This window comes from Cornus florida, unplaced genomic scaffold (assembly GCF_030987335.1).
Source record: "Cornus florida cultivar Cherokee Brave unplaced genomic scaffold, ASM3098733v1 CherokeeBrave_3.0.0_Hap2_Chr09, whole genome shotgun sequence".
In the NCBI taxonomy this organism is placed as follows: Eukaryota; Viridiplantae; Streptophyta; class Magnoliopsida; order Cornales; family Cornaceae; genus Cornus; species Cornus florida.
In genome coordinates, this window is record NW_026775579.1 from 77527135 (window position 1) to 77554306 (window position 27172).

Genomic DNA, 27172 nt, shown 5'->3' on the forward strand with positions numbered 1-27172 from the left:
CTAAGGGGTTCTTGCAAGCTTCACCGCAAGTTTTTGTAATTTCTTTTCTCTATCCAGGACATTTCCATTTTGCTTCTCACCAACCAGTCTCTTTAATTGTCTCGCATGGATTTACAGATTAAAATAGCTCTCAAGCCTCTCATATGCATGAAAGTTTGTCTCCAGTTCATGAAAGCTAGGAAGAATTTCAAACAAAATTAACCGAAATGTTCATGAACTAGTTGATTACTTTTCTTGTATGCTTCCTTCAAAGTACAAACATATACACGTCCCTTTCTTTCCTTATCATTAAACTGGTTTTGTGTAGTCTTTTTTTTTCTTTTCTTTTTTCAAACCGGTAAAGTACTCACACCCCATACCTCGAACCCTGATAAATTATTATATGACATCGGATCATTGATCTTGGCGAATCACAAATTGACATGCAAGCAAATTAAAAGAGAAATAAACTATAAACCATATTTTTCTAATACACTGTCACGACCTGAATTTCTAAAAAAAAAATGCTCTGATACCAATTTTGGAACGATCCAAAAAAAAATACCAAAATAATAATAATAAAATATATAAAATTTCGACATGACCTCCGCAGAAAAAGTCTCTCTACAACCTGTTGAAATATATAAAAATGTAATGGCCCCACTGCCTTAAAACTAATCTATCATGTCCCAACGCACAATACAAATATTATACTACATTCCCAAAATGATTACATACATATAAAAAGTCTCGTTCTTCCATCTCATCCAAACAAGGAACACACCTTAGTTACATCAAGTTACAGTCCATAAAATGTAGCTAAAATTTAAAAGTCCATCACTTACAACATTATACCAATTAAACTAAAATTTCACAAAATAGTTAAGATTATATTTACAAAATATTAGAGTTCTAATATAAAAGATAGCAAAATAAAATAAATCTTCAAGCTCGTCTAAAATTGTGGTGAATCGTCATCCGCCACCTCTTTTCCTTGTCCTGAAAAATGTTAAAAATAATGGGGTGAGCATAAGCTCAGTAGGAAGTGTTTAAGACACACTTCTTATAATCCCGTGAATCTACGTATAGAATAGAAAATAAGAGAACGGGATCATATTATAACGGGGATGTATACCATAACCACAACATCCAATATAAACACATATGTCATCCAAGTCACAAACACGTCATGTATGCCAATGAAGTGTAATGCCATGCTCATGTCACTCCCCATTTCTGAAACATTTCTGTTTCAACATCCAAACCGTTAGTGTAATCCGACCCAAGGCACCTCCAAGGCGTCACGAGGGAGGGGTTGGCTAGTTTTTCCCCGACCACATGGCACCTCCATGGCGTAGTCACTAGAGTCTCTCTCTAACCCCCTCTAGATCACACTAACACCACAGACCATTAGGAGCCTCCTAGGCGTCCGGATTTTCGCAAACGCTTTTAGAAAACATTTTACCAAAATTTAATTTCCTTTGTTTTGAAAACATTTTTCCCATTTCTCTTCCCAATGGATGCAAGAATGTTCCATATTTCAAATCATCAATTAAAGAATAAAATTTTCACACATACCATCCAACATAATTTTCCAAAAACACATAACTCATGCTTTGAATCAACATCAATTTAACATGGTAAACATTTAAAACATGAATTTAACTTCACATAGGTATATATATAATCACTACACAATAAGTAACAAGTAGTCATGTGTCCCATAACCAATATTTAAGCTAGTTTCGCAAGAGATTATACAAATTGAGCATACTTAACATCAAATTAAACAAGAAAACTCACGAAAGCACAAGAATTTATGTATTAGAACACCCCTACCTCAAATTGTAGAAAAACTCTCAAAATGGGTCTCAAAACTCGAAATCCTAGGGGAGGCCAAAACTGAAATTGCTTGTACTTATACGTAGATCTCGCCGTGCTCTCCATTGTGCCACAAACGGCTCCCAAAAACTCCAAGAAATGAGAGATTAATTGAAACTTGAGTTTGTAGCAAAGGAAAAAAAAAAAAAAAGAGAGAATAGAGAATGAGAGGGAGAGATTTACGGGAGAGAGAAAATAAGAGATCAAGTGTGGTCTCTAGACCACTAAAGTGATAATGGTTAGGGCTGCAACTTAGGCGGGTTAACCCAGCCCAGCCCAACCCCAACCCAGAAATTTTGCAATCTGGACATACAATTCACAAATCGGGTTCATGTTCGGGTTGGGTTTTGTCAAAACCCAGACATATTCGGGTTGAGCTCAGGCTCAACCAGAACCCAACCCAAAAACCCAAAATTAAATTTTTTTTTTTTTTCCTCCTCTCTCTCTCCTCTTTCTTCTTTCTCTTTCTCTCTCTGCCGCCGTCCCCAACATGAAAAAGGGACTTATCCGGCGATGTTGCTTCTTTCCGGCGATGGTGCCTGCCTCCTCGCCGGAAATCTGGGTTTCCTCTCCCTCACTCCGGCGATTTCGCCAGAGGACGGCCGTCTCTTTGAGACCTTCGCAGGGACCTCTTGACTCTCTGGTTCACTTCTCCATCGTCATCTCCTTTATCGGTCACCGTCGTCGTCGAGAAACTCTCGCTGAAACTGTACAAGTCTGAAACCTCAGAGATGATATCATCTGTTGGTTTAATCACAGCCATTGGTTAGATCTTGGCTTCATCGACTTTAGACAGCTTCTTGTTGGTGGGTTGAATCTGTGTAGAAATGGGTGGTTTCGGAATGGGTGTCTCGGAGAGCACTTCTTTGACGGTTTCTTCTTCGGGTGGCGGCAGAGGAGGAGCTCTGCAGGTGGCATCAAATTCCAGCGAGTGGTGGTGGTGATTTGGAGGAACCACATCTGAGTTTTAAAATAAATCAATAAAATTAACACTGAGATCTGAAAATATGTGGGTTTTGAACTTCTGATTCTTGCAGACAGATCTGAAAATATATGGGTTTTGAACTTCTGATTCTGTAGATTTTGTAGTTTGCAATTGCAGTTGCAGATAGAGAGAGAGAGAGAGAGAGAGAGTTGAGAATGAGACCTGCGATTGTGGAGGCTAAAATGATTTGTCCTAAAATTTTGTTGTTTTTTTAATAATAATATAATTCAGATAAAATAATAATAATAATAATAATATAATCAAATATATATAATATATATATATATCTATCTATCTATATAATATATATAAATTTCCGAAAGAAAAAAAAAATATATTATTTTTTCAAAAAACTCAACCCGTCAACCCAACCCGAAAATATTCGGGCTGAACTTTATCATAACCCATGTTAGATACAATTCGGGCTAACCCAACCCAACCCGATTCGGGTTGAGGTTGGGTCTAAACTAGGTTGGGTCAGCCCCACTTGCAGCTCTAATAATTGCCCCCCCCCCCCCCCCACTTACCAAAATCGCATTTAATTAATTTTTTTTTTTTCTTTCACCACAAATATATATACATGTGTACCAATTAATACAACCACACAAAATAACTTACAACATTAGAATTGTACACAATTTATAAACATTACATACACATTCCCAATGTATGCTTAATCACAAGTAGTACTCTATAAACCATATTTTTCTAATTCACTGTCTCTACACACATATTATATTTCTTTTTTTGTTTTTTTTTTTTTTTTTTATAAAAAAAAAATGTAAAAGCAAACCACACACTCATTATCCGGAATATGACCCTAACTCAAACTCAACCTGCTCCTTTGAGGTGAGAGATTATACCATTGGACTATAGACCCTTTGGTCTGCCGATTTCTGAACATCAAATTTAAAGATTCTGTCATGTACCGGAAGATTGCATCAGACCAATCTAGCTCAAGGGTCTTGAAGGAAGATGGGATATGGCCTCAGTCATTGGTTGCTGGGTTGAACTTGTAACTCTTAATTGGCCTAGTCAAATTCACACCCATTAACTTGATTATTGCAGTACCTTGTATGGCCATCAGGTTGCTAATGTGGTTAGCCTTGACCTATCTTTTTGTGTAGCCATGGTTAAGTTCTTATATTTTGGTTTAAGTTGGAATACTGTCTGTTGTTCAATTCCCAGGTGTTGTATGTTCATAGGCCCTCTTCTTTGAACAGCTCTATTTATATATATTACGCACGCACCCTTTCAATCTTTACCAAAAAAATATTTTTAAAATTTTAATTTATATATGCTTCCTATGAAATACAAACAAATACAAGAGAATACCAGATGCACTCAAAAAGGGCACTTACATAGTAACCTTATCAACACGATCAAAACTAACGAGTCTCATAAGTAGTTGTTCAAAAAATAATTAGAATTGGTAAATCAAATAAATCATACTAGACTGTACAACTACATATGATCATTCCCCACATAGGCATACATGAAAAGATCTAGTAACTAATGTAGACAAGTAAACACCTAACAAATGATTTAGAAAGTCCTCCCATGATATCTAGTTAATTTCCCGACAAATTAAGTAAAACTTCTTAACTTAGAGAGGAAGATTGTTTTGCATATATATAGTGTAAAAGACAAATAAATCAACCAAAATTAACATGGAATGAAGTGATAAAAAATCATTTAAAAAAAATTAAATCTAGCGTGACTTTGTTGTGTGGGAGGTTGAGTGTTTGAGCATCAGTGGAGGTGTAATACATATATATATATATTATTTCTCTGTAATGAATTTCTTGAAATTTTAGTACAACTTTTAGCATATTTAATTTGCTCCATGGATTACTAATCTTGGTAATTAGCATGGCTGAAAGGGGAAGACAATATGTATCACCTGCAAGTTTTTGTAGTTTATGTTCTATATCCAACTTATTTCCATTTTGCTTCTCACCAACCAGTCTCTCTAAATGTCTCGCATGGATTTACAGATTAAGATAGCTCTCATATGCGTGAAAGTTCATATTCAGTTCATCACAAGTTAGGAAGAATTTCAAACGAAATTAACCGGATGATCTAATTAATAGAATCAGTAAATCGAATAGGTCATACCTGACCATACGAATTCCAACAATTCGATCAAAATAAATCAACCGGGATGATCTAATTAATAGAAACATAGAAAGACTTTATTCATCAATTAAAGAAATCATACAAGAGAGATCAATAAGACAAAGTGTACTTAGAAGAGTGTCCAATTCAGAAAAGAAAAAATAAGACAACACTCCAATGCTATATCGACCAAAGAAAATATGACAACACACGCAAATACAAGACAATTACATATCTATGTTCGGTAGTATGGAATTGATTCTAAGCAAAGTATGAACTATTTTTTTTTTTCTATCAATTCCAATTCTAAGACACTAATTCCATATTACCAAACATAGACTATAGTATAGAGTACTTATATAGGATTAAGCACTCTCAGCATCGGCGCCAGGGTTGATCTTGTGCTTGTTTTTGTCCTTGTTGCTAGATGGAGCAAAAGCTTTCACCACTTTCTGACCAGCCATTGTGATCACCTTCTTCTTCTTGGCGGGAATAAGGCTCTCATTATTAGCATACATGGACATCGGCCCTTGCCCTTTAGCCCCTCCCTCAACTTTGTTCACCATCTTATCTGCCATCTCTCTCTCTCTCTCTCTCTCTCTCTATCTAAATGCCTCTTGTGTTGTAGGAATGAAAAGAAATATGGCTCTTGTTTTTTCACAAATGCATGATAATATTTATTATTTATAGAGTTTCGTATACGCGTGGACGTGGAGTGTGGGCTAACGTTTTGTGGGAATGAAACTACCTTTGTGTTCTCATGTGTAAACATTGGTCAAATTACTAAAAAGCTCTATTAGTTTTGTGTTAGGGTGTCGGGGTATGTACATGAAGGATGAAAATAATAATAATAAGGATACTTCGATCGTTCCCCACATGGGCAGACATGAAAACACCTAGTAACTAAGGTAGCATGGTAGAGAAAATACCTAACAAATGACTTAGAAAGTCCTCCCATATGATTTCCAGTTAATTTCCCGACAAGTTAAGTTAAACTTCTTAACTTGGAGAAGAAGATTGATTTGCATAAAGTGTAAAAGACAAAGAAATCAGTAAAACTAATAAGGAATGAAGTGATAAAAAATTATTTTTAAAAATTTAAATCTAGCGTGATTTTCTTGTGTGGAGAGGTTGAGTGTTTGAACATTGGTGGAGACTTAATATATATATATATATATATATATATATATATATATATATGAATGTAATTTTAGTACAACTTTTAGCTTATTTAATTTGCTCCATGGATTACTAATGTTGGTCTATCATTTGTGAATGATTGATTGGAGTACTAAATAATGACTTCATTAACAAAGATCTAGTACACCCACAAGAGAAATAATGGCTCAAAACCCTTTTGGCATTAATGAGTCTTTAAATGAAAAATGAAGTACGTTAGTGATTGATATGAAGCTGCAATTTTAGGCAGTTAAATAAGCATCACCATAACATTACCCATAACTCTCCATTTATTGATAAAGTCTTATAAGATCATCTCATTTTCAAACCTTCCACATTAAATTGCTAGGTTTTCTCTAAAACAAGAAAGGAAATACAGAGTACTTTCATGTAAATTCCTATAGAAATACTCCTATATATTTATTTTTAGCAATTTAAAGTAGAAATATCTTTTGGTTTGTGGTAATTTCTTGGGCAAATTACATAAAACATGTCTCTATTTTCAATTTTTGGCACAATAACAATGCCAAAAAAAACCTCCTTCAACTATCCAATTGTTGAAACAGGGCTCTCCAAACTTGGTTAACCATTAGTACTAGTTGTTTCCATCTGTACGTGGTTTCTTCTCTCTATCCAAGTTGTTTCCATTATACTTCTCACCCACCAGTTTCTTTGTTTCTCATGGATTTCCAGATTAAGCATAATGTTAGAATTTTGCTGAAGAAGGGTGTTCAAATAAATGGCTTAATATAATCTAATCAAACTTATTGATTGACATAGTAATTACCATGGCAGATTGCGGCATGCAAATCTAGTTGTCCAAACACATGTTATACTTAGTAAGGGGTTATATGGTTTGGGCCTATCATAATTCAATATGCAAACAGATGTGTTATTCAAATTTTTATTTACGTGTCATGTTGTGATTTGGCAGGACTATATAATCTTCAACCATATAATAATTTCTCGATAAAATCTTCAACCACATAATAATTTTTCAGTATAGTGTGAAACCTGAAAATATTAGGAACTTAATTGGTACATGGTTTGTGATTTCAATCTGAAAGGAAAAAGTCATTCCACAACTTTCTACTAGTAAGTTTGTCTCTTTGTCATGTAATAATGAACTTCATTACCAAATGACTTAGAAAGTCCCTCTATGATTTTCAGTTAATTTCCTAACAAGTTAAATTAAATTTTTTAACCTGGAGAGGAAGATTGTTTTGCATAGAGCGATAACAAATGATTTAAAAAATAATAATAATAAATCTAGTAAAAGAAATAAATGGCTTATGATACATGAGTTAGTAAGTCATGTGACATAGTGTGGAAGGTGAAAATGCTAAGAACTTAATAGATACATGGGTTATTATGAACCTCATTACCAAATGACTTGAAAGAATACAAATGCATGGGAAATTTATGGACACGTGCAAGGGTATTCGAAGAAATGAATGCCAATTTTCGTGAAAAGTTTCCGTAATTTTGCCTGAGTCATTGCTTGCTGGGTTGAACTTATAGCTCTTAATTGGTTTAGTCAAATCGCACCCAATAATTTGATTATTGCAGTACCTTGTATAGCCATCAGGTTGCTAATGTGGTTAGCCTTGACCTTTCTTATTGTGTAGCCATGGTTCAGTTCTTATATTTTGGTTGTAGTTGGAATACTGTCTGTTGTTCAATTCCCAGGTGGTTTTTTTATTTTTTTTTTTAGGTAAAAGGGTAAGCTTTGATAAATAAAAGAAGAATGTACAAGAGATCCAATAAGGACATTACAAGCCATAAGCTAAGACAACAAGTGTTGTCACAAGATCACCAAAGGAGACAGCAAAACATAATACAGCATCTATGCATTTTCTAATACATCACAACTGGTTTTCAAGGGTGTAAAATTGTTCCACTGAGCAATTCCAAATCTGCTTTCAAAATCTCCATTCTCGACATCCATATATCAGCATAATACCATCTAATCAATTAAGAACCAGGACTGACCATTTGCATATGAGCAACCTTGAAGAAACAACTGATGAAGAACTTCAGGAGATCCAATTTTCCTAATTTCTGAACCAGACCTTAGTTTTAGGGATGTAAACCTTGCTCTGATGCAACCCATGATTAGGTGGATGATTTGAAGAGCTAGGGCTGTTTTGTTCCTGAATGCTCTTGCATTCCTCTCCTGCCAAATGAAGTAGATGGCACTTGAAAGAAGCAGCTTGTGTGTAATGAAATGGTTCTGTGTCCATATTGCTGAGCACCACAAAATCAGATCTCTCCAATTGTTAGGATAGATGTAGAAACCTGCAGCATGATGAATGAAATTCCAAATGAGGCTGCGATATGGACATTTGAAAAATAAGTGGTCCACAGATTCTTCAGCTGAGAGACAAAGGCAACAGGCATTGGTATAGTGTTTCTTCTGCATTGGTTTGTTCATAGGCCCTCTTATTTGAACAGCTCTATTTATATATATTACACACTCACCCTCTAGATCTTTACGAAAAAAATATTTTAAAAAATTTAATTTATATATGCTTCCTACGAAGTACAAACATATACAAGAGAATACCAGATGCCCTCAAAAAGGGCACGTACATAACCTTATCAACACAATCGAAACTAACGAGTCTCATAAGTAGTTGTTCAAAAAACCGTTAGAATTGGTAAATCGAATAAATCATACCAGATTGTACTACTACGATATGATCGTTCCCCACATAGGCATACATGAAAACACCTAGTAAATAATGTAGACATGGTAGAGTAAACACCTAACAAATGACTTAGAAAGTCCTCCTGTGATTTCTAGTTAATTTCCCGACAAGTTAAGTTATACTTCTTAACTTGGAGAGGAAGATTGTTTTGCATAAAGTGTTAAAAGACAAATAAATCGACTAAAATTAACATGGAATGAAGTGATAAAAATTATTTAAAAAATTAAATCTAGTAATTTTAGTACTAACATATTTAATTTGCTCCATGGATTACTAATCTTGGTAGTTAGCATGGCTGAAAGGGAAAGACAATATGTATCACCAGCAAGTTAATTTTTGTAGCTTATGTTCTACATCCAAGTTATTTCCATTTTGCTTCTCACCAACCAGTCTCTCTTACTGTCTCGCATGGATTTAGAGATTAAGATACCTCTCATATGCGTGAAAGTTAATATTCAGTTCATCAAAAGTTAGGAAGAATTTCAGACGAAATTAACCGAAATGTTCATCAACTACTTGATTTACTTTTCTTGTTTGCTTTTTTTTTTTTCAAGTTTTATTTAACCAAAAAAACAAAATGCTTCTTACAATAAAATGCAACAAACCCCCTTAAACTATTAACAAATTTCACAAAACCCTCCTATACTAAGAACTGCCCCCCTAAACAATCAAAAATGTGCATTTAAGGACAAAACGGTTAGTGGAGGTAACCGGAAATAGAGGATTACCAATTTACCCTAGTGCCTATTGCCGACGTGTCAAGTGTAATCCTCTATACCCAATAGCAAATGGACAGCACATCAACCCTTATCCCTACTATACAACTTGCAAAGCCCACAAGACTCATAGTCAACACGTTTCTCATTCATTCTCCTTGTCCAAAGGTTACTCCATGGATGAGTTTGGGAATACAGAGATAAACCTTTGCAAAAAATTGATTGTATAGAAATAAATCAAGGGAACTCGACTTCCATGGCAGCATCAAGAGAGAAATCGAAATTCCATCCTCTATGATGCACGTGACCAGCCCTCGAATCAGAAGTTCAGAACTGAGACAATCGGAGGTGTGCATCTGGAAAAGCAGTTTCGTGGCGGCTTCCAAAGCATCAAAGTATGAATCGATCGCGGGTGGTCTTTCAGGAGTTCATCGAATAAAGTCTGGAAACGAGCCAAACGGGAGTAAACGTGGGTATGGCAGAGGAGACGGCGTTGGACCTTTGATACGGTCGTCGGCATTAATGTCATCTTCCTCAACACCGACCTTAGAGACGGCAGTGGACCTTAGAGATGGGATTTTGATCGCGTGAACGGTATACTCATGCTTTATGGTCGCCGGCATCAATATCATCTTCCTCAACTACAAATGGAGTTGCTCAGTTTTGGGTGGGTTGCAGAGAATGAGAATTGTGAGACCTTAGAGATGAGATCGCGTGAAGGGTTAACAATGGGGAGTTCCAATTTGGGGCCTTAAATCATTTATTAACCTAACAATAACAAGGGTAATATTGTCATTTAGAAATTATAATCAAGGCCACGTAATAATCAGATGACGGAACAGTGTTGCCTGGTGTTTTTTGCAAAAGTTAGGATAGTTCATGGGGTTTATTGTAAAAATGAAAGTCTAGGGGGGGTTTGTTGGGAGAGAGAGTAAAGATCAAGGGGGTTTTTTTGCACTTTACTCGATACATTAGCGTTTACACTGTCCTTACCAATTTGTTGGTTTTTATTTTATTTGCTTTTGGTTCCCTAAAAATTATTACATGACCATTGGTCGGCGATTATTAATTGATGCAATCAAAAAGTTGAATAAAGGTAATACATTTACTTGCATTGGCCGGAACCACATCATGCTCCAGACAAGAAATACTTCAATGATTGTGTTATATTGTAAATCGAATAGTTCATATCAGATTGTATAAATTTCAACAGTTCAAAATAAATCAACCAGGATGATCCAATTAATAGAAACATAGAATGACTTTATTCATAAATTAAAGAAATCATACAAGAGAGATCAATAAGACAGCGTGTACTTAGAACAGTGTCGAAGAAAAGAAAAAAAAAAGACAACACTCGAATGCTATATCGACCAAAGAAAAAATGACAACACACACATACACAGACACAAATACAAAACAACTACATACCTATGTTGGGTAGTATGGAATTGATTCTAAGCAAAGTTTGAACTATTTTTTTTATCAATTCCAATTCTAAAACGCTAATTCCATATTACCGAACATAGTATATATAGTATAGAGTACTTATATATATAGGATTAAGCGCACTCAGCATCTTCACCAGGGTTGAACTAGTGCTTGTTTTTGTCCTTGTTGCTAGATGGAGCAAAAGTTTTCCCCACTTTCTGAAAAGCCATTGTGCTCACCTTCTTCCTGTTGGCGGGAATAAGGCTCTCATTTTTAGCATACATGGACATCGGCCCTTGCCCTTTAGCCCCTCCCTCACCTTTGTTCACCATCTTATGATTCTTATCTGCCATCTCTCTCTCTCTCTCCCTCTGTATCTAAATGCGTCTTCTTCTTGTAGAAATGAAAAGAAAAATGGGTCTTGTTTTTTCACAAATGCACGAAAAGATTATTTATATGCAAGATTGTTTTTTTGTGTCCGCGTGGACGTGGAGTGTGGGCTAGCGATTTGTGCAAATGAAATTACCTTTGTGTTCTCATGTGTAAACATTGGACAAATTACTTAAAAGCCCTATTAATTTTCTATGTTAGGGTGTCGGGGTATGTACATGAAGAATGAAAATAATAATAATAATAATAATACCATAGGATCGTTCCCCACGTAGGCATACATGAAAACACCTAGAAATTAAGGTAGATATGGTAGAGAAAACACCTAACAAATGACTTCGAAAGTGCTCCCATGATTTCCAGTTAATTTCCGACAAGTTAAGTTAAACTTCTTTGCTTAGAGACGAAGATTATTTTGCACAGAGTGTAAAAGGCAAAGTAATCAACTAAAATTAACTTGGAATGAAATGATAAAAAATAATATTAAAAAAAAATTAAATCTAGCGCAATATTGTTGTGTGTAGAGGTTGTTGAGTGTTTGAGTATAAGTGGAGACGTAATATATATATATATATATATAATTGAATGTCTTGTAATTTTAGTTCAACTTTTAGCATATTCAATTTTCTCCATGGATTACTAATGTTGGTCTATCATTTATGAATGATTGATTAGAGTACTAAATAATGACTTCATTAACAAAGATATAGTCCACCCACACGAGAAATAATGGCTCCAAACCCTTTTGGCATTAATGAGTCTTTAAATGAAAATTGAAGTATATTTATTAGTGATTGATTTGAAGCTGCAATTTTAGGGAGTTACAAAGCATCACCATAACATTACCATAACTCTCCAATTATTGATCAAGATTAGCTCATGTTCAAACCTTCCACATTATCCCAGCGACCTTTTTGAATATTTGGTCATTTTTGTTTATGTGTCATGTTAATTGAACAGGATCATATACTCTTCGACTATATAATAATTTCATATAAACTTTGATCATATAATAATATCTTAATATAGTGTGAAAAATGAAAATGTTAGGAACCTAATTGGTACATGGTTAGTGATTTCAATATGAAAGGAAAAAGTCATTACACAACTTTTTACTAGAAGACTTGGAGAAGCATTTCCTAAGCAGTTCTTACACTCTTCCTCAAACTTGCTATGAAATTGATTTGTTTACTTCCAATGACTTGGTAATTAGGATAGCTGAAAGGGAAGACGAGATATATATATATATATATATATATATATATATATATATATATATATATATATATATATATATCCCCTGCAAGTTTTTGTAGTTTCTTTTCTTTATCCAAGTTATTTCCATTTTGCTTCTCACCAACCAGTCTCTCTTATTGTCTCGCATGGATTTAGAGATTAAGATACCTCTCATATGCGTGAAAGTTAATATTCAGTTCATCAAAAGTTAGGAAGAATTTCAAACGAAATTAACCGAAATGTTCATCAACTACTTGATTTACTTTTCTTGTTTGCTTTTTTTTTTTTCAAGTTTTATTTAACCAAAAAAACAAAATGCTTCTTACAATAAAATGCAACAAACCCCCTTAAACTATTAACAAATTTCACAAAACCCCCCTATACTAAGAACTGCCCCCTAAACTATCACAAATGTGCATTTAAGGACAAAACGGTTAGTGGAGGTTACCGGAAATAGAGGATTACCAATTTACCCTAGTGCCTATTGCCGACGTGTCAAGTGTAATCCTCTATACCCAATAGCAAATGGACAGCACATCAACCCTTATCCCTACTATACAACTTGCAAAGCCCACAAGACTCATAGTCAACATGTTTCTCATTCATTCTCCTTGTCCAAAGGTTACTCCATGGATGAGTTTGGGAATACAGAGATAAACCTTTGCAAAAAATTGATTGTATAGAAATAAATCAAGGGAACTCGACTTCCATGGCAACATCAAGAGAGAAATCGAAATTCCATCCTCTATGATGCACGTGACCAGCCCTCGCATCAGAAGTTCAGAACTGAGACAATCGGAGGTGTGCATCTGGAAAAGCAGTTTCGTGGCGGCTTCCAAAGCATCAAAGTATGAATCGATCGCGGGTGGTCTTTCAGGAGTTCATCGAATAAAGTCTGGAAACGAGCCAAACGGGAGTAAACGTGGGTATGGCAGAGGAGACGGCGGTGGACCTTTGATACGGTCGTCGGCATTAATGTCATCTTCCTCAACACCGACCTTAGAGACGGCAGTGGACCTTAGAGATGGGATTTTGTTCGCGTGAACTGTATACTCATGCTTTATGGTCGCCGGCATCAATATCATCTTCCTCAACTACAAATGGAGTTGCTCAGTTTTGGGTGGGTTGCAGAGAATGAGAATTGTGAGACCTTGAGATGAGATGGCGTGAAGGGTTAACAATGGGGAGTTTCAATTTGGGGCATTAAGTCATTTATTAACCTAACAATAACAAGGGTAATATTGTCATTTAGAAATTATAATCTAGGCCACGTAATAATCAAATGACGGAACAGTGTTGCCTGGTGTTTTTTGCAAAAATTAGGATAGTTCATGGGGTTTATTGTAAAAATGAAAGTCTAGGTGGGTTCGTTGGGAGAGAGAGTAAAGATCAGGGGGGTTTTTTGCACTTTACTCTATACATTAGCGTTTACACTGTCCTTACCAATTTGCTGGTTTTTATTTTATTTGTTTTTGGTTCTCTAAAAATTATTACATGACCATTGGTCGGCGATTATTAATTGATGCAATCAAAAAGTTGAATAAAAGTAATACATTTACTTGCATTGGTCGGAACCACGTGATGCTCCCGACAAGAAATACTTCAATGATTGTATTATATTGTAAATCGAATAGTTCATACCAGATTGTATAAATTTCAACAGTTCAAAATAAATCAACCAGGATGATCCAATTAATAGAAACATAGAACGACTTTATTCATAAATTAAAGAAATCATACAAGAGAGATCAATAAGACAGCGTGTACTTAGAACAGTGTCGAAGAAAAGAAAAAATAAAAAAGACAACACTCGAATGCTATATCGACCAAAGAAAAAATGACAACACACACATACACAGACACAAATACAAAACAACTACATACCTATGTTGGGTAGTATGGAATTGATTCTAAGCAAAGTTTGAACTATTTTTTTTATCAATTCCAATTCTAAAACGCTAATTCCATATTACCGAACATAGTATATATAGTATAGAGTACTTATATATATAGGATTAAGCGCACTCAGCATCTTCACCAGGGTTGAACTAGTGCTTGTTTTTGTCCTTGTTGCTAGATGGAGCAAAAGTTTTCCCCACTTTCTGAAAAGCCATTGTGCTCACCTTCTTCCTGTTGGCGGGAATAAGGCTCTCATTTTTAGCATACATGGACATCGGCCCTTGCCCTTTAGCCCCTCCCTCACCTTTGTTCACCATCTTATGATTCTTATCTGCCATCTCTCTCTCTCTCTCTCCCTCTGTATCTAAATGCGTCTTCTTCTTGTAGAAATGAAAAGAAAAATGGGTCTTGTTTTTTCACAAATGCACGAAAAGATTATTTATAGGCAAGATTGTTTTTTTGTGTCCGCGTGGACGTGGAGTGTGGGCTAGCGATTTGTGCAAATGAAATTACCTTTGTGTTCTCATGTGTAGACATTGGACAAATTACTTAAAAGCCCTATTAATTTTCTATGTTAGGGTGTCGGGGTATGTACATGAAGAATGAAAATAATAATAATAATAATACCATAAGATCGTTCCCCACGTAGGCATACATGAAAACACTTAGAAATTAAGGTAGATATGGTAGAGAAAATACCTAACAAATGACTTAGAAAGTACTCCCATGATTTCCAGTTAATTTCCGACAAGTTAAGTTAAACTTCTTTGCTTAGAGACGAAGATTATTTTGCACAGAGTGTAAAAGGCAAAGTAATCAACTAAAATTAACTTGGAATGAAATGATAAAAAATAATATTAAAAAAAAATTAAATCTAGCGCATGTAGAGGTTGTTGAGTGTTTGAGTATAAGTGGAGACGTAATATATATATATATATATATATATATATATATATATATATAACTGAATGTCTTGTAATTTTAGTTCAACTTTTAGCATATTTAATTTTCTCCATGGATTACTAATGTTGGTCTATCATTTATGAATGATTGATTAGAGTACTAAATAATGACTTCATTAACAAAGATATAGTCCACCCACACGAGAAATAATGGCTCCAAACCCTTTTGGCATTAATGAGTCTTTAAATGAAAATTGAAGTATATTTATTAGTGATTGATTTGAAGCTGCAATTTTAGGCACTTACAAAGCATCACCATAACATTACCCATAACTCTCAAATTATTGATCAAGATTAGCTCATGTTCAAACCTTCCACATTATCCAAGCGACCTTTTTGAATATTTGGTCATTTTTGTTTATGTGTCATGTTAATTGAACAGGATCATATACTCTTCGACTATATAATAATTTCATATAATCTTTGATCATATAATAATATCTTAATATAGTGTGAAAAATGAAAATGTTAGGAACCTAATTGGTACATGGTTAGTGATTTCATATGAAAGGAAAAAGTCATTACACAACTTTTTACTAGTAGAGTTGGAGAAGCATTTCCTAAGCAGTTCTTACACTCTTCCTCAAACTTGCTATGAAATTAATTTGTTTACTTCCAATGACTTGGTAATTAGCATAGATGAAAGGGAAGACGAGATATATATATATATATATATCACTTGCAAGTTTTTGTAGTTTCTTTTCTCTATCCAAGTTATTTCCATTTTGCTTCTCACCAACCAGTCTCTTTATTAATTGTCTCTCATGGATTTACAGATTAAGGTAGCTCTCATATCCGTGAATGTTCGTATTCTGTTCCTAGAAGTTATGAAGAATTTCAAACGAAATTAACTGAAATGTTCATGAATGCCTCTAGTTGGTTACTTTTCTTATATACTTTTTACAAAGTACATGGACAATAATGTTTAGCGCTTACACTGTGACTTCCCTTATTTTTTCTTACCATTAAACCGGTTTTGTGTAGAGTTCCCAATTATTTTTTTATTTTAATTTTTAGTTGAAGATTATATTTAGAATTTTGCTGAAGATGGGTATCCATATAAATGGCTTAATATAATCTAATCAAAATTATTGATTGACATAGTAATTACTATGGCAGATTGAGGTATGCAAATCTAGTGGTACTCATGTCATACTTAGTAAGGGGTTATATGGTTTTAGCCGATCACAATTCAACATGCAAACAGATGTGTTACTCATATTTTTGCTTACGTGCCATGTTGTGACTGGACTAGACTATATAATCTTCAACCATATAATAATTTCTCAATATAATCTTTAACTATACAAAAAAAATTCATGTAGCTCGGGAAACAAAAACTAATGATAATAATAATATGAAAATGATAATAGTGAGAAGAAATAAGCACCATCTAATGATGTTGATATCCAGAGTTTGATAGGACATCAATGTATATAACAAAAAAATTCCCCCACTTTGATGATCAATAGGGTTGGTTGCCTAGACGGTCATTTCCCTTTACACAACAAAATGAATGTTAGCTTCTAATATCCCCCATAAAAGAATTTTATGCTAGGAGACTTTCACTTACATCATGACTCCAGTCTATTTACTTCGGCCAACAAACTTCATACTTTTACAAGCTAACCAGCAGCAAAATACACTATGCAGACCTCTGTGTTTCCTCATTTAGGTATCCGAAAAAGTCAGCTAAGCCTAAAATACAACTTACACAAAAGTATTACTCCTCCAAAATGATTCAAAACCCTGTGAAGTGAACCTTCATATGATTGAAGAAGCCATTTTCTCCTCGAAATTTAGAGTTTTGGCTGCAGTTAGAAGCATGTCTACTCCACCAGAACCATCCACCATGTCTTCATGTTTGCCTTTCCTTCCACTTTCACCGCCACTCTTTTTCAGGTTATTTTGAATATTCTCGTATGTCCTCTTTGCCTTGCGTATTCGCCTGATCTCTGCATCACATTTTCTGCAAAACCAACTTCCATCGGGAATAGAAGCGCGTGGTGGTTGCAAGCAATATATATGGTACGCCAGATCACAGCCATCACACAAAACAATCTTATCATCATCTCGATCAGTGAGGCAAGCCCCACACAGGCAGGAAGGGCAGTACCAGGAGGGACCATAAAACTTTAACTGCTTGCTCGTTAGGCACCTCTCATGGTAGTACTTGTGAGGACAGAAGGAATGGCCACATAACCTGATTTTTTCACCAATTTCTACCTCGCCTCCACACATATTACAAGTGTCTCCTTTTAATGGCTGAAGCCCATCTTCCACTAAACCATTTGAACCCTGTTCCATTTCGTCAGGTGTCACTTCACTTGTCTGAATCACATCATCTCCAACTTCATTGATTGGAGATGTGGTGGCATTCAGCGTCTCACACGCTACACAGTTCTCATGTGGTGAATCAATCCCTTTTGCAGTGCAGTCAGAACAGTACCAATTCTTCAGAGGAATTTCCTCAACAGCAGGCTCAATACACGAGACATGGTACATTTCCTCACATGAATCACAAACTAAACAATCTCCTCCATCTGCCTTTTCCCCGCAACGCCTGCAAGCGCAGACTTTGTACACACCACAAACCTCTGTTTGCTCCGAACTGTGCAAGTTAGGTTCTTGCGCAAGGAACTGTTTTACAGTGAAAATTCAGAATATTGTTTTTTCAGGACTAGGTAAACATCACTCCTAAAAGCAAAACCTAGGCCATGTTACCCATCAAGGTAATATTTAGAAAGAAAAGACTAAACCAATTAATTCTACAGTAATGTGCAGAAACTTTTTTACCTCAACTTCATTGTCTTCAAAACTGCTGTGCACCAAATGTCCAACCTGCATGGACAAAAGGATATGGTCCAGAAAAGAATTCCAAAGCACATAGTAAACTATGCCAAATCCAAACTTCACACAATGGCAGAGCCGGGGTGTAGTATAAAAGAGAGCAAGGAATAAATGTCCCTGCTAGGGCTCGCATGAATTGGTCCAAGGTACTTCCAAAAAGATGCATAGGAGGAGGGGATAGGCCCTTTCATTTACATTTTTCAGGAAAAAAAGAAGCCACTGGAAAGTAATATGTTGCTGCAAGACAAATATTACTTCACCATTTTTTTTATTTTTATATTTTTTATTTAGAAAAAGAACACCACCATCATAAATACAGTAAAATGCCCAAATAATCCAAGGTGTGAGTACTAATATATCGGCATGCCATGGTCACATATATTCAAGGACCTGCCACCCGATCACACTAATTTGGCAAATCAAGCATAGCCGAAGTCATTTCAATTTGATCTCTCCAGATGTTCAATTTAGTTGGTGATTTCAACGGTGTAAACTGTAGTTTTAGGTTTCCATAAGAAAGTTAAATGTAATCATAATGTCAATTTTCAAATCAATACTAAAATTTATCATTATAGATTATCTGATAAATGTCACTACTCAAATAGTAGGCTCAATAGTTATCAATTTAACCACATCGAAACATTTTGATTTTCCTTTTAAAATTGTTGTAGTAAGATACCGTCAAAAAAGGACAACAATGGAAAATTGTCCCCCCATGCATTAGCAATCTTCAATTTGCACGAGAGATCAGTTAACAAGGGACACAAGCATTTGCAAGTAAATTCAACTTCACCTGATCATGGAAAGAAGTCCTTGACTTGTCCGAGAGGCTCTTAGCAAGAGCAACCATTTCAGTGCCAACCTTTTGAAGCTTTGTCCATGCCTGCAAAAACATTATTCAAGTCTAAGATATATACACTATAAGAAGAAACATTGCCTCACTTCATGGAACAAGTATAAGGTAATAACTTAAATATTACATAGGTTGCATGCCAAAAGATGACCTCTAGACTAGTTCATCCATGAACCAGGGCCTGAAGATTTTCCTAACGATGTGACATATGACAAACTGTGTAGAGCAATCCAACTTTTTCCTATATCAATTTTCACAGGTCCTAGCACACGTTCCTATGGATATTGTATTGCAATTCCAGCAAACGAATAACAAAGTGAAACTTCCATAATTGGAAGAGAAACAGAATAACAAACGCAACCAACGCCCCCAAGAAAAAAATGGAAGCACACAACAAATAGAAAAATAATAAATATAATTAAATTCAAGCATCGGATAGAGCAGAACTATCAAAAAATCATATACTGGGACTGAGGGAATTAAGGAACCCCGGGAACACGAGCCCCCCCCCCCCCCCCCCCGCGGTTTTTTTTTTTTTTTCCTTACCTTTATATGTATATTTTCAAGAAAATTACCGAGTGCCCCTCTTCAGATTTTTTCCTAACCATTGAATTACTGATAGTGTAAAAGTTTCGATGCACCTTCACTTACACAATCAAAACTATTGTATAAGATACAAAATACATCGTATGAGAGAAAAATTAACCCATTGGTATCACCTCTTTGCCTCTTTCAACCATCGTTTCTCCAGTGACAAGACGGAAAGTGCTCTATGTTGACAGCCAAAAGACCACGGCGACCATTTCAGAGGCTTCTCATCAGCAACCAGCGACAAAGGTACATCTTCTCTTCCTCCTATTTCTCTTTCTTCTCTGCTTCTTAAAATCAAAAACCCAAAAATTTTCCCTTTGTAAAAATCTCTTTATTTATTTTTTTTTTCCTTTGGAGGGACCTGTATAGAGCTGAGTATAGTATGAGTTGATTGCAATTGATTGATACTTTTATTAGCAAAAACGGAAGATTGGTTGATATTTTTTTGGCATACTCTGGCAGGTTCATTTTATTGAGGGCAAACCAATGCCTTATTGGCACTGCAGAGATTCCAGTGGATGGAATCCATATGGCTTCCATTCTTGCTGAATCATTGTTACCTTTGAAGTATGTGGCTTTATCCCATTGATTACCTACTGAAGCTGGTGCTGCAGAAACCGCAACAAGGTAAGTCACATGTGGGCTTGTGAGTGAAGATACTTTTAACTCTTTCTTTGAGTTACATTGGTCACACTATCTTAGATGTAGTTGAACTGCGAATTTAAATTTATTAAGTCCCCATTTGATTTTTCAAACTGACTACATTCAAGTTGCTAGTAACAATTACCCACTCAAGGTTTTTATGCATATACTTTGATGCAAGGCTTTTATTATATGTCCTAACATGTATCTAAGTCTGATTTTATGTATTGATTTGTAGGTTATGTAATTGTAAATATTAGATGATTTTTTTTATCAAGTACATTGTGCCTCCCCGGAAATGAAATCTTGGCTCCGTCCCTGATCATATATGTTGGATGTAACAAGAAGTTAAGATGAAGAACCTCTGAAATCTTACATTCCTTCTATGATAATTAATATTAATCTTCCTACTTACTTAGTATTGGTACGCATGTTTGCCGAAGTTGGAGCGATCTCACCAACCGAAATAACAAAGTAATAGGGTAGTTCTGGCTTGACTCTTGTAGAGAGAGCAGGTGCATTGAATGTCCCAGAATCAAGGCTTGCTCGTGGAGGTAGGTGGAGGGCATATCTTACATATAACAATAGGCATTAAGGTCTGGAAACAGGCTTGACTATTTATAAGGTCTGTTTATGGACTGAGCTTGTCCCATCATTGCAGGATTTAGAGAGGGTCAGATATGCACAACCTTACATTCACGTACGAAGAGGCTGTTTCAAGCTTTGACCCATGACCTTGAAGTCACAATGGAGCAACCTTACCATTGTGCCAAAGCTCAATAAAGGAACCTCTGAAATCTTATTATTCAACCATGAATCCACAATTCCAGAGGTCACACATTTACTAGTACTCCCATTTTACAAAACCGGAATCAGTTGAGATCCTTAAGATATAGAAACATATCTATGAATCTAAAATTCACAATACTGATAAAGAAAGATTGTTATTTGGAAGCCTTGCAGCTCAAACACTATTAGCATTTGGAAAATAGTTAAGGACCTAAGGTATCAGATATCTGTGGAAAGCTGACTCATTCTAAGGACCTGTAGAATAATTGAGATCCAGCTCATAAAACATTATTTCACTGCTTAATACCTTTTTACTTCATTTATTTTGAAAAGTTCTTCTATTTCTTTACTTTACAAGAATTATTTATATCAATGTGAGCACTAAAGCAGTACTATCTGAGATATAGGCGGTAAAAAAGGAAGTCTATAAACAAAATTTGTGCCCAAGGTCACCGACAAAATGGTAGTGGTATTTATGTTGATCGCAAGTGTGAAGTCTAACAGCAATACTTTTAGCAACATAAGAATAAACCACAACATTACTTAAAAGAGTTGGTCACGTGTCACAAGCATGACTTCCAGACTCAATTACTGCCAGATAAGTATGCAATCATGGATCGGTAATGGACAGAGGTAAGAAGCACCCAGCAACCAACTTGAGCAAATTCCACATCCAAAACTGAGACTCAATTAATTTGACAAAACTCACAATATCTCAACTCTCAAAATTTGCAAATCATTCAAGTCTGTCATTAAAAAAAAATAGTTTATAACAAACAAGGAATTCCTAGAGCACTTATGTTTCCCAGCAACCCCAACTCATTCTATCAGTTGCTTAAGATATTGCACACAAAGAGGCGTAAATGTTAGTCATTATGAGTTGCATACCCTATAAAAATTAGAAGGAAAGAAAAGCTCTGGCCTTTTTGACTCGTATATCCTTTGAAAGACACATTAAGCCAACTATAGTGAAGATATTAAGGATGGATTCAGAAGATAGCTACTACAAAAATCCATAAATCAGAAAAACTACTTACACCCATGTATTAGATGGATACATGGAGAATGGTATTAAAATGATGACTAGGGGGAAATTATAATTTCAAACAAGCTAAAAGTAGCACAAGATACGACAAAGACAAACCAGACCTAACAAGATCAATAATTAGAAATATGAAGAAAATAAATAAAAATTTAAATCACAGACAACAAATATACTGTAATAGATAAAACACCCCTTTCCTCAATTGTTCCGACAATCTTTCAACTACTGTATTATAAGTTCATAACCAATCTTTTTCTGTGAAGGTGCGTGTGTTTGGGACACCAAGGGTAGTTCATTTAGCTTAGATGTTTTTTGAATTCAGAAAAAAAGAAATATAAGAGAAAAGCGAAAGCAGAGTATTTAAAAGAACAAAAAATGTTTACAGTAGCAAATTGAATAATGATATAAACAAAGTTTCTCTCTCATAAGAAAAGTTGGAACATGTATCACATCAAAAAATATCATAGTTCTCTTTCAAAATGGAGGTTCTCCGATAGCAACCAAAAGAAAAAGAATGTGACAGAAACTTCTGCACTACACTTTTAAAAAGTAAACAGATAATCTCAAATTACTAAGCACTTCAAAATCATACTATAACCAAAACCATAGGTTCAATCAATGATTAATCCAACATTTACTTGAGTATGAGCATAAATGAAAATATGCAAATTAAAAAATATATACATTAAAATGAATAAGTACCTCTTGAATATCATGAAAGAAAAGCATAGGTTTACTTTCATAAGCTCCTTCCTTCATCCTTGAATTTATAATATCAACATTAAAGAAGCCGTCCAATTTCAGTCCTTGGAAATTTTCCGAGAGTAGTTTACATAGTTGAGCAAACATTTCTGATGTTATAATGTCAAAGAAAGCAAATTGACACAGCTCAGTGGTTGTATGACGATCTGATTCATTTAGCAATCCACTGGACTTTACATTCATATGCCCTTTAGCTGAATTCCGAAATTCATTAGACATCCGCCCTGATTCTGAAGAGCATTTGTGGCTGTCTTCATTAAAATGAATAGATTCCTGAGAAGGGAATAAAAATTAGAATATACAACAAAAAAAACGAAGGAGTGGTCATGGTTAACCTACAATGCAGATATAGGAACAACACAATACCTTAGCTGCAGTTGTGCAACTGCTTTCTGGATGAAACACAAGCGCATCTCGAATGCATCCTTGTATACCTCCATCACTCTCAACTAATGACTGATAAATGTGTTCCAGTACAGTGTGTCTCCAGTGCTCGAGAGGGCAATCATTTAAACCATTCTTAGTAGTACATGGTTTCATCCTTTGGAAGCTGACTTGATCAAAAGAACTATTAGGTAAAGATGTGTCCATTGGTTCTTCAGTGTTCTGCAGAAAAACCAAACAAACAAGATGCGACTTTAACAGAAGTAGACAGAATTAAAAGAAAACCAATGAATTCATTGGTAGGAGACACAAAATCTTTTCTCATTATTCATATGTAATTTTGATTCATTCGTGCTAATTTTTATTTTCAATTTTTATTATTTCTGTTATAAAGTTGTTAGGGGCTATTCAGGGAAAAAAAAAAAAAAATTGTTAGGGGCCATTGCCTTGTGCACTGGTATAACCTTGGGCAGTCGAGTGTTAGAGCTTGAACTTTGAAGGCAGCCGCTTTGTGTAAAAAACGTCGAAGGTTAGATTTCTACCAAACCATGACACCACCCCACCCCACCCCAATATATATATATATATTCAGTTTCTAGTGGGTAAAAAATTATTTACTTGGAAAAGGGATTTAAGGAGGGTTTGGTGACATAACTCCGCCTAACCTATTTTTTACTTTTTTTCAAGGGGGAAGGGGAGTGGTAGAGAAGGCCACCTATACCTCTCCGCAACACCTCAGCAATAATATAAGTCCATATACCAATCTACATTAGCTATCCATAAGAGAGATTCCTGTTGTGCTTTCCTCACAAGTCTCCTAGTTTTACCAAGGTATGTCTTTCAAAAGAAATCTGAAAATAAAATTCATACTGAACTTCTTTTACATAAAATAAAAGGAAGCTACAAAAACTAAATTTAGCAGAAATTGCTCAGTAAGCAATGACACGCTGAAAATTCCAGATCATTTTAGTCATTAAAGTATGGATATGGTAATAACAAATAAAGTCAAGCAGCCATGAACAAACATAGAAAAAACACAGCAGAAGAACAATTTAAACTCGTAATAACTTAAACCAACCATCCTTCCAAAAAAAAAATAATAACAAATAGAATGACCTCTTAACTTTAAATTTTCATATGTATGTTGTTGGTACCATATTCTAAAAGTATCCCCAAGATGATGTACATCAGGTACTAGCAAATAGGTCATTATACTTTATATGCCGCAAATAACCAAAAGAATGAATAAGTAACAACACCCACACTTTCATACACGTTGTCATAATTTTATTTATTTATATTCTGCTCGTGGGTGATGAGGTATGAACGCTGGTGTCCGCTGCATACTTGAATAGTATTCCCTAACTTGAACTTATTTCTGACAGAAATAAATTGCTAACTACTAGTACATACTAAGAACAAGTGAAAAACATCTAAAAAGAAAAAAGGATCAGCATATACTGAAGATTCATGAAACATATAAAATCTACATGACCAACAGAAAAGAATATGCAAAACTAGCATTTGTACATGGTGATTTCTAGAACATCTTTAAAAAAACCAAATTTTTAAAATTCATTTACAAGATAATGTAAATATGAATCAATAGTAAATACGAATCAATAGCACACGCATTAAAAAATATAAATGAACAACATGAGTTTCACCAAATACCTAAATTAAATGTCAAATTTTGATAAAATCATTTTCAATCAATAAAAACAAAAGTTCAATTAAAAAACAACGGGATTTCTAAATAGAATATGTTAAGATTATGATACTTAAAAGTAAGTATCAGTTCCTATAAAGTTCTGTGGTTTATTGAAAGAACCAACTTGGCACTCTAACTAAAATCAAGAACCAAAAGATTTCTAAAGCATCTCTGTGCCTATGAATTTATAAGCAACCAAGCCATCAAAGTTATAAATAATCCCGGTGGAAACTTAAATTCTGCATTCAAAACTTCGAGCACAAATTTTCAATATAGATTAGAACTCAGACTTCAGGATTTCTAATATTTTATTCACAGAAAATATATACACTTCAAAACATGATGGACTAATGTGCAACCAAGAATTGTGTTCAAAAGATCAAAGATTTGATACAGCAAGTTTTTGTTCCAGCACTCATACAAGGTTGTTATCACAAATACCACTTAAAAACAATATTCAGGATTGTATGTCCATCCTCAAGAGATACATCAATATAAGCAACGACAGAATGGTTATAGATTATTATTTGTTACTAACATCTGTGCAGTTCCACAATCTACTTTTTAATACTCTCAAGATTATTGAAGGTAAAGAGGTTGAAAATATGTTAAATGAACCATATACGACCAATCATAACAATCAAACAGAAGAAATATAGTATTGGGCCTTAAAAAACTTGTCATATGCAAAACCCAAGAGCAGAGCACCAGTGACCAACTTTTACCGCTCTAATTCAATGTCAAAAATGGAGGCCTCGAAAAAGTGTGGCTATAACTACTTTGCTAAAAAAAGAAAAAATGAGTTTTTGCCAAAAAAAAAAAAAATTGATTTCAGAACCTTTTATGTTATGTATGATATCATTTCCATGTTAATAATAAATTGTCTCCTAAACATATTACATCATTCACACCATAAATTTTGAATTTTGAACTAATGAAGCACGAAATGATAAACAAGAGTTAAATGGTTGAGCATGAACATGGATTTTGGGTAGAGAGAGGAACCTTATCAGTGTGTTGACTTGCTAGATCCACAGAAACCTTCCCATCTTCAATCAATTTGCTCTCCGAATCACTCATCTTAGTATGCTTCCGCCTCTTGTACGTTTGAAAACCCTCACTCGATGATCCAGAATAACTCCCCTCGCAAACACCACCATTTCCACTTGCAAGCCCAAACCCATTCACTACCACACCATTTGTTGCCGTACCCACTACAGCACACTCCCTAATATCTCCGTTTCTATGCCTCACTTCATCAGCCATTCCCTCAGTTCCCAATAAAACCCTAAAATTATCAAGCAAACTAGGGTTTCGCTAACCCCCACCTGATATCATTAAAATATTCAATCGCCTCTGTCAAGAAACACATAAGAATTTCAGAATATCAACAATTTAACCAAAAACCAAACACAAATCACATTTACTAAAGCCATATGCGTAGTTCAAGTATATAAACGCAGTTCACAGATTAGCACACCTTACATGTATCATGTCCACATACATAAATACACACATGTATATATAACACATATGTATTATATTCAAGAGAGAGAGAGATTTACTTGAGTTCTGCAGATGAGAAATTATTCCGAGCCCTAGATAGACAAACCCTTGAATGCCATATGAAACGCTCTATTTCTTGCTCTGAAAATTGGGGGTATTATCCGAGGGTTTTAAAATTTTGAATACAAAAAGAGGCGTCTTTTTGACCGATTATATATCTTGGTAATTTTACGCTTTAAGGAGTGGTAACTGGGAACCGGCTACTGACGGTGCGTTACCCGTATTGGTCTGTTACTGCTGCGATTAGAAACTGACACGTGGCGGTTGCGAAGGAGAACAGCTCACTCTCCAAAGATGTATATTTTTTGGTTTTCAAGTGAACCAAGCTAAAAAAATATTCATTACACAAAAGAAAACTATGAAACAATTAGATTTATTCAACCTTAATACGGGGTATAAGTTTAGAAACAAAGCTGGCATGATTGTCGGACTGTCATAAATATAAAGTGAAAGATGTGAAAATGACCTGTGAATAACCTCTCTAACCGTTTA

General features: G+C 34.9%; 1 protein-coding gene across 1 annotated transcript; it reads right to left on the minus strand.

Annotated features, from left to right (window-relative positions):
• Positions 1-16819: 16819 nt before the first annotated feature.
• LOC132274480 (PHD finger protein EHD3-like) lies at positions 16820-26811 on the minus strand. Its single transcript, XM_059775749.1, has 7 exons — positions 26680-26811; positions 26120-26470; positions 23386-23625; positions 22960-23292; positions 19131-19220; positions 18284-18328; positions 16820-18127 (listed from the first exon to the last, which is right to left on the minus strand). Exons 2-7 carry the CDS (start codon positions 26378-26380, stop codon positions 17252-17254), a joined length of 1845 nt encoding a protein of 614 aa, XP_059631732.1. The 5' UTR covers positions 26381-26470; positions 26680-26811; the 3' UTR covers positions 16820-17251.
• Between the last annotated feature and the right edge of the window lie 361 nt (positions 26812-27172).

What these genes read in the sequence shown, in the direction of transcription:
- LOC132274480 (XM_059775749.1), bottom strand. Translation starts at nt 26,380, where the DNA reads ATGGCTGATGAAGTGAGGCATAGAAACGGAGATATTAGGGAGTGTGCT. An exon ending in TCTTTCATGATATTCAAGAG is followed by an intron (nt 19,221 to 22,959) that starts GTACTTATTCAT and finishes ATGTTTTTGCAG; the next exon opens with GCATGGACAAAGCTTCAAAA. An exon ending in GGACTTCTTTCCATGATCAG is followed by an intron (nt 18,329 to 19,130) that starts GTGAAGTTGAAT and finishes TTGTCCATGCAG; the next exon opens with GTTGGACATTTGGTGCACAG.